The sequence below is a fragment of the Podarcis muralis genome, chromosome 14 (assembly GCF_964188315.1).
Source record: "Podarcis muralis chromosome 14, rPodMur119.hap1.1, whole genome shotgun sequence".
NCBI classification, from domain to species: Eukaryota; Metazoa; Chordata; class Lepidosauria; order Squamata; family Lacertidae; genus Podarcis; species Podarcis muralis.
Window position 1 is genome coordinate 19,779,246 of NC_135668.1, and position 8,794 is coordinate 19,788,039.

At 44.8% G+C, this 8,794-nt stretch overlaps 1 protein-coding gene across 1 annotated transcript in view; it reads left to right on the top strand.

Annotated features, from left to right (window-relative positions):
• Positions 1-8,592, top strand: part of RHCG (Rh family C glycoprotein) — a 32,296-nt gene extending 23,704 nt beyond the window's left edge. Inside the window, exons 6-11 of the mRNA XM_028706636.2 lie at positions 721-858; positions 3,187-3,323; positions 4,578-4,702; positions 6,297-6,370; positions 7,417-7,510; positions 8,506-8,592. Of these exons, the coding sequence (XP_028562469.2) occupies positions 721-858; positions 3,187-3,323; positions 4,578-4,702; positions 6,297-6,370; positions 7,417-7,488 (546 nt within the window). The 3' untranslated portion in view covers positions 7,489-7,510; positions 8,506-8,592. The remainder of the gene's footprint in view (positions 1-720; positions 859-3,186; positions 3,324-4,577; positions 4,703-6,296; positions 6,371-7,416; positions 7,511-8,505) is intronic.
• The last annotated feature ends 202 nt before the right edge of the window (positions 8,593-8,794 follow it).

Below are 8,794 nucleotides of genomic sequence, written 5' to 3' on the forward strand. Positions count from 1 at the left end.
TTGTAGAAGAGTGTTGGAAGAAGACATCACCACAGGACTCCAGAAAGGGTGGCGACAGAAGGAGAATAAGGCAAAGTACACACACTTTAAAGCCAAACTTGGCCTTCCAGATGCTTTGAGACTACAATCCCCATCATCCCTGACCCCTGGTCCTGTTAGCTAGGGGTGATGGGAGTTGTAGTCCCAAAACATCTGGAGGGCCAAGTTTGGCTATGCCTACTTTAAAGCACATTCCTTCCCTCAAAGAATTCTGGGCCTTGTAATTTTCTTTTAACAATTGCCAGGAATTGTAGCTGCTAGGGGTAAAGTACAGGGCCCAGGATTCTCTGAGGGGTAAAAGGTGCTCTGATTGTACTTCAGAAGTATAAATGTACACAACCTAAGATTGTATGGAGCAGCATGTGAGAGATAAGGGATGTGAGTTTCACTTCCATCCTTTGTAAAACAGAGATGGGGAACCCATGGTCTTCCAGATGTCGCTGGACTCCAGCTCCCATCAGCCCCAGCCAGCAGTGGACAACCTTGAGGGATGGTGGGAGTTGGAGTCCAAAATGTGTGAAGGGCACCACCCCTGGCCTAACTGCACCTCAGTAAACAGGAAGCCTTGTGCTGTAAATGGTGGTCCTTAAGGTTCTTCCATGAACACAGCTAGACGGTCAGGGTATAAATAATAAAACTGTTGTTGTTGTTGTTGAATTTTGAATTTGCTGTTTTGTGCAGGTCCACATCCAGAATGCCACCCTGGCAGGGGGCGTTGCTGTGGGCACTGCAGCAGAAATGATGCTCACCGCATATGGCTCCCTCATTGTTGGTTTTATCTGTGGCATTGTGTCTACCGTTGGGTTTGTCTACTTCACGGTAAGGGCACCTCTGAGTCTTTTTAGAAAATATTAGATCTAGCTTCAAGGCAACACATGGAGATCTGCATTGATCATTGCAATGAGGAAGCGCCAGCTTCTCCAGATGGTTGAGGGGGTGCAATACAATTTCTCGAATAGCTGAGGCAGAGCCAAATGTCCTCTGAAAATTGAGGGGGCCTGCCCCCTCAAAAATGCATTGGGGGGCAAAACTACCTTGGCCCCTACAAATCGGCTCCTATGTTACAATGCACCCCTTATTATTATTGCACAATTTTCAGATTATTGTATATGTTTAGAAGCTTGTGTGGCTGGCACTTCCTTAATCTCCTGCCTTCAGGCAGAAGATATAGAAGCATGATTAGTCGCACCAACAGGGTAAAGAACAGCTTCTATCCATGGGCTGTTAGGCTGCTGAATGAAAAGATAACAACAGGGCAACTGACTTTCTGGTTTGGTGGGTGTGTATCAGTAAACGAGAAGAATTAAGACTAAGAGAGTTGAGTGGGGGGTGCTTATGTAATCTCACTGTATACAAGTTGTACAAGTGACAATAAAGTATTTCAAATTTCAAATATTAATTGTAGAAGGGGTGTGGCTGTGAGGGGGCATAGCTGTGACTATCATGAAAGGACCCTGCACTTCTGAATACGCCACTATATTGTGAAATGTCCCACAAGTGACACGATCCTTTGGTCCTACATGCTTTATGGCAGCTTTTCAACTGTACTGTACTTGTGGATTGGGAATCTCCAATATTCTGCCCTCCGTAGATCTATAATATGTACTAGAGTACTCGGCAATGCATGTGAAATATACTCGGAATCGAGAGTGGATTTCATGCTCTTTATTCAGCTCATAGTGGGAAGGAGGAATGAAAGTTTCCCCAAAATATCTGCTTTGTATACATTATTTACACAATGGGCTGCACGTGATTGGCTAATTCCAGGATTCTCCTATATTCTCCAATCAGGTTGTGGATTCACTTCCACCTGGAGCTGGATTGGGTGGCTCCTGCGGACCAATCATACTGCTGCATTGTTCTAGGACCAATCAGACTCCTGCATTCTGAATCCTATTGTTCTAGGACCAATCAGATGGGACCTATTTCTCCCTCCACTATGTTTATATCTTGGCTTCCTTTTTTGGAGCTCAAGGCAGAATACATGGCTTTCCTCCCCCTCTATTTGATTCTCACAACAAGCCTGCGAAGTTGGTTAGGCTGAGAGATCCCAAGTCCCGCAGTGAGCTACTTCGCCAAGTGGAGATCTGAACCTGGGTTTCCTAGTGCCTAACCTCTACCCTACACTAGGCATGGAGAACCCAGATGTCGTTGGACTACATCTCCCATCAGTCCTGGCCAGAATGACCAATGGTGAAGGATGATGGGAGCTGCAGTCCAATAACAGCTGGGGGGGGGAACGACAGGTACGGCTCCCTATGTAGCCAGAACAGCACCTTCACCACAAGCAGGTGGTACTGGTAGGCTTGAGGGACCCTCGAGGTTTGCTGACGCACAGCATTACAGTGGTACCTCTGGTTACGTACTTAATTTGTTCCGGAGGTCCGTTCTTAACCTGAAACTGTTCTTAACCTGAAGCAGCACTTTAGCTAATGGGGCCTCCCACTGCTGCCATGCCACCACAGTGCAATTTCTGTTCTCATCCTGAAGCAAAGTTCTTAACCCGAGGTACTATTTCTGGGTTAAGGTAAAGGTAAAGGGACCCCTGACCATTAGGTCCAGTCGTGACCGACTCTGGGGTTGTGGCGCTCATCTTGCTTTATTGGCCGAGGGAGCCGGCATACATCTTCCGGGTCATGTGGCCAGCATGACTAAGCTGCTTCTGGCGAACCAGAGCAGTGCATGGAAACACCGTTTACCTTCCCGCCAAAGCGGTACCTATTTATCTACTTGCACTTTGACGTGCTTTCGAACTGCTAGCTGGGCACGAGCAGGGACCGAGCAACGGGAGCTCACCCCGTCACAGGGATTCGAACCGCCGACCTTCTGATCGGCAAGTCCTAGGGTCTGTGGTTTAACCACCTGCGTTCCTATTTCTGGGTTAGCGGAGTCTGTAACCTGAAGCGTCTGTAACCCGAGGTACCACTGTATTATTATTTTTTTTAAAAAGACAAGCATCCTGAGGGAGAAACAGCTGACTGAGCAGTGACTGGCTGACTGTTTGGGAACAGAAAACCAGTGTGTGGTGGCAGCCATGGAATGGAGTATTCTAGAAGTGGGTCACGGCTGAACAGGAGCACCCCGCATTGCAACACTGTGTTTCAGGTTCTGCTTCTAAATGCCTTGTTCTCCCCTCATGCCTGCCAGCCTTTCCTGGAGTCCAAACTGCGTATTCAAGACACATGCGGTATCCACAACCTACATGGGATGCCAGGACTTATTGGGGGAATTGTGGGGGCCGTCACGGCTGCCGCTGCGACTGAAGGAGTCTACGGGAAGGAAGGGTGAGCATCTCTGAAGGGTGGTGTGTTTTGTTTTGGGTGGGGGATGAAGGAGATATAGAACTTGACTCTATGGCGGCAATTCACCTGCATTTTAATTTTTATTTTAATGCCTGTTATTTAGCAGAAGCTGGAAGACCTTTTTCAACTCAAGAGCCACATTCCATTCAGGGTAATCTTCCTAGTGGTGGGCAGGGCCAGAGGCAAATGTGGGCGGGGTAACAAATGGAAATTTCACCCTAGTACAGCAGGCTACTTTTCGACGCACACTCACCTCTCTTATTCCCCCCTCCTGAGATGCAAAGAGGCATTATTGTTCAGTTATTCTGCCTGGCCTTTGACATGGAATCAACTTGATCCCCTCCCCCTCTTTCCTTTTTCCATTCTCCTTCTGTGATGGAACTTCTATTTGGGGACTTCCCTGGCTTTTTTCTGGCCCACGTAGGACCAGTCTGGATAGTTGGCCTTGGTGAAGATTTGACGTTTTCATCCCCCCAAAAGTTTTTGATTTGAGTTTCTACTGAAATGAGGCTGCATTTTAATGTTGTATTTTAATCTTGTTTTTAAGTTGTATTTTAATCAATTGTTTTTATACCTGGTGTTAGCCACCCTGAGCCCAGTTTGGCTGGGGTAAGGTAAAGGTAAAGGGACCCCTCGTGGCCGACTCTGGGGTTGCGGCACTCATCTTGCTTTATTGGCTTCCGGGTCATGTGGCCAGCATGAGTAAGCCGCTTCTGGCAAACCAGAGCAGCACACGGAAACGCCGTTTACCTTCCCACCGGAGTGGTACCTATTGATCTACTTGCACTTTGACGTGCTTTCGAACTGCTAGGTTGGCGGGAGCAGGGACCGAGCAACAGGAGCTCACCCCATTGCGGGGATTCGAACTGCCAACCTTCTGATCGTCCTAGGCTCTGTGGTTTAACCCACAGCGCCATCCATGTCCCCTTGGCTGGGGAGGGTGGGGTATAAATTCAAGGGTGCAGTTCAGCAAAGTCGAAACATTCTGGGTGCAAAGCAGGGCTGGTATGGGGCGTGGCACAAGGGCCTGGCAAAAGGCCAAATGGGATTTCCAAGCCCTGACTGAAGTGTAACCGTATTGTCGTGTGTTAAAGAAAAGCTCACAATTCTGAGGAAAGTATGGGCTTTGCTTTGGCAAAACAGTGATGCTTCTGAAAGGACTTTGTGTTGCTCTCTCTGAACACGTGGGAAAGCCTGACTCGCCTTCCTTTCCCCTGTTGCTTCCCTTCCATGCAGGCTCATCCGTGCTTTTGACTTCACGGGAGACTTCAGCCACAGAACGCCCAGCGTCCAAGGCGGCTTCCAGGCAGCGGGCATCGCTGTATCATTGGGCATGGCCTTGGCAGGAGGTGCCATCGTAGGTGTGTGGTAGAACCACAGCTTTGCATGCTGACGGCCCCAGGGTTCAATCCTTGACATCTGCAATGAGAAGAATCAGGAAGCGAGTGGTGGGAAGGACCCCTCTTCCTAAGACTCTGGAGAATGCCAGTCATGATTTGAGTCCAAATGTTCCTTTCCATTTTGACTCAGAATTCAGGCTGTGTGTCGCATTAGTCTTTTTGTCCCATTTTGATCTGCCAGACAGGAATGCACCTTTATTATTATTATTATTATTATTATTATTATTATTATTATTATTTACTCCCCAGCCACCCTGGGCGGCTCCCAGCAGAATATTAAAAGCACAATAAAACACCAAACATTAAAAACCTCCCTAAACAGGGCTGCCTTCAGATGTCTTCTAAAAGTCAGATAGTTGTCTATTGCCTTGACATCTGATGGGAGGGTGTTCCACAGGGTGGGTGCCACTACCGAGAAGGCCCTCTGCCTGGTTCCCTGTAGCTTCACTTCTCGCAATGAGGGAACCGCCAAAAGGCCCTCAGAGCTGGACCTCAATGTCCGGGCTGGATGATGGGGGTGGAGACGTTCCTTCAGGCATACTGAGCCGAGGGCGTTTAGGGCTTTAAAGGTCAGCACCAACACTTTGAATTGTGCCCAGAAATGTATTGGGAGCCAATGTAGGTCTTTCAGGACCGGTGTTATATGGTCTTTGTTTTATGTGACTGACCCAAGGAGCCCAGGTTGTGTTAAGTCATCTCAGGCTTTGATCTGGGCCTACAATGGCAAATGTCCTTCTGCTTTCTTGGTATTGAAAGTCCAGCCTGCGCCATCATCCTGAGTGAGTTCTTTGCTGTTTTTCCCCAGCAACTGCCTACAATTTTAGCCTCATGGTTCTTTGTGGTGTTTCACTACCGCCCTCTTGTGGCATGTTGGGGTATGATTTTTTTTATAAAAAAAACCTATTTGCAATGTTTCCAATGATTCAGTTTACTGTTACCTGTCACACATCAAACAGTCTTGGGCCCAAAATTAGTTTCTTGAGGAGTTTCTCATCTCATGATCACTTTTTTTTTTTTTGCAGTTTTGACAGATAGACACATTTTGGCAAGCAATATATCCCCTAATAAAATACATTTTATTTTCACTCGTATTATTCAGTTGTATCTATTCCCCTAGTATGTTTTCTATGTTTGTAAACATTAATTGAAAAACTACACTGCCAAATTCAGGTAACTGCAAATCCTGAAGGGTGCCTGCATTTCAATTCAGGTGTGCCTTTAAATGAAGCAACAATCAAACTGAATCAAATTTCTGCTACATCCCTGATTCCTAGTTGGCCTGTCCCACCAAACTGCAGCCAGGGGCCTAATGAAAAACCATATTGCCCTGAGGTGCGTGTCATATTGCTTTAATTATTTTTAAATGCTTTCATTGCCATGCTTTTTAACTGGGGCTTTCTTTTATTTTTTAATTAAAGCTGTTTTCACAATCTGTGTGTTTTAATTACACAGTTGTTAACTACTTAGAAGCCATTTTGGCACCTAAGTGGTATATAAATTAAATAAAAAATAAACATAATAGAATGAACTCCTTACTCTGTTATCTTTCCTTCAGGTGGCATTTTGAAACTGCCTTTCTTTGGAGACCCCACAGATGAAAACTGCTTTGAGGATAATGTTTACTGGGAAGTAAGTGATTTAGACCTCTAGGTTCAGGCACCTGAAGGATCCTGTCTTTGCAGAGTTTGATTCAGCTGACTTGATCCACAACTCTAAAGTATGGAATAATCTTTTGTCTTGCTGCGTATTTGGAACATAGGGCATCTAGCCCAGGCTGGGGAAAGCTGTAACTCTCCAGATGTTGCTGGATTCAAACTCCCATCAGTCCCAGCCAACCTGGCCAGTAACCAGGGATAATGGAATTTGTAGTCCAGCAAAATCTGGAGGCCCATCTTTGATGTAATGCAAGTCAAATCTTATCTGGAGCAATGCTAGATTATGCAACAGACAGATTTAGCACGTGCTCCTGCTAAACCTCTGCCCCTAAACTGGGCCAGCTGGTTATTATAAGAACAACTGTTTGGAAATTGGTGCCTGAATTTTAATTTTAATTTTCCTCTTCCCTCCCTGTTCCTTTTTCTTTGTGTGTTGTGGTAGGGACTGTCTTGCTTTCATTATACGTAAGCCACTCTGGGAGCCATTTGTGGTTAAACAGTGGGATAAGAACTAAATAAATTTGCTCCGATACAAAATTCTCCCTTTACCAAAAATATGACCAAACTCAGTCCATATTGCAGGTTATCCAGTAAACAAAACTGAATAAATATGTAGATTGTTGTTCATATTATCCATTCTTATCCATACTAATAAAAACTACAGTTCTAGGCCGACCATATTGGTTTGGACCAGCCTTTTGACAAGCTTTTGCCTTCCAGATATTTTTAGGACTACAACTCCCATCACCCTCGGTTATGCTGAGTGGGACTGATGGGAGTTGTAGTCCGAGACATCTAAGGCTTGTGTGAACTCTATGGTGAGGAAAGTAAAGCAAGCCTCTTTAAGCCACGAGATGGTGCTGTTCCCTGTCACATGAGGACTTCATTGTATAACAGTTTTGTTTTGTTTTCCCTCTTTGTGCGTCTTCTGGGCCTCTCCTTTCTGCAGGGCCATAAAAGCTACAGATAACCATGATAAATAAATAAGTTGGGACCTAACAGATGTTTTCACCTTATCAGGTACCTGGGGATGAAGAGAGCAGCCTGTATTGTATGAACGACTCAAACGCGAAGCCTGTGACAGACCCTTAATCCACTGGAGTCGATGCCAATGGTAAAATGGGACCCCTGTTTTTGGGACAAATGAATCTTGACAGTTTCAGATTTTTCGAGACTTGAGTTCAGTTCACCTGCAGGAAATTTTATGTGTGTGTTTTCATCCAGGTCTCTCCTAGTATACATAACCTGTACACAATCTCACCTAGTTCCACCTTGCACACACAATCTCAACTGATCTCGCCTAACAGTTTGGGGCCAGTTTACATGAAAGTTCACCTTACCCATATATATTCACTCAGCCCCTTCAATCTGCAGAACTGACACCATTACAAATGCCACATAATGCTTTCCCCTCATTTGTAGTAAACTGATATTTTAGTGTGACAGAACCTGCACTTCGGAAGTGCCTTCAATGTGCTCTCTTTGGTGACTGCTAAAAACCATTTTTCTTTAGGCAAGTGTGTCCAGGCATGGAGAACATTGACATGTGTTCTAGTCTGACTTTTTAGCTTATCGTTGGTTTTAATTGTTTTAAAAAGGTTTTAATTAGTTCTTTATAACTGCGTGAATTTCTCCTAATGCACACTTTTTTTGCCTAATGGACTCATTTTTGCAAATCAGTTTCCCCCAGTGCTTTTTTCCTTTAAAAAAAAAAAAGTTTGGGGGCACGCTCATTTTCCTACTCATATTGAAATACTGCCCCTCAATGAGGCCAAACTTTCGATTCACAAAATGTTTAGGGGTATGCGTACACCTGTGTCCCCCCAGAAAAAACCCACTGGTTTCCCCTAATATAATGCATTTCCACGCATACTTCACCCTAGTATATGCAAATCAAATTAAACCCTTGTTGTTTAAGCCAATGACCAGCATTTTTATGCCTTTCTGTACACATTACTTTGAGATCTACCTTGAAAAATTCAGATAATTTCAAAGGATGGCTGTGTTTCTGTTTCTGAATTGTTTTGGAAAGAGAGAATGATAAATGCAAACTTAATGGAATTTCTCCCCTGTCTTTACACATGAGCCTCTCATTTTCTTTTCTTATAGGACAATGCAGACAACCAGATCAGTATAATCAGCTTCTCCTTTTGGAATTCCTTGAGTGGTTTTTGTTTTGTTTTGTTTTGTTTTGTTTTGTTTTGTTTTGTTTAATCTCCTACACTCTCAAGTACACAAGAAGGTTGTGGTTTTCTGGAAGCTGTAACATTTGCTACCATCATTTGTCTGGATGCAAAGATTCTTCATGGAATAGATTGTGCCCTTATTATTATTTCTCTTCCTGCATCTTGCACCATCGTGAGGTTAGCCTGGAAGAAAGAGTGTTTACATCCTCCTG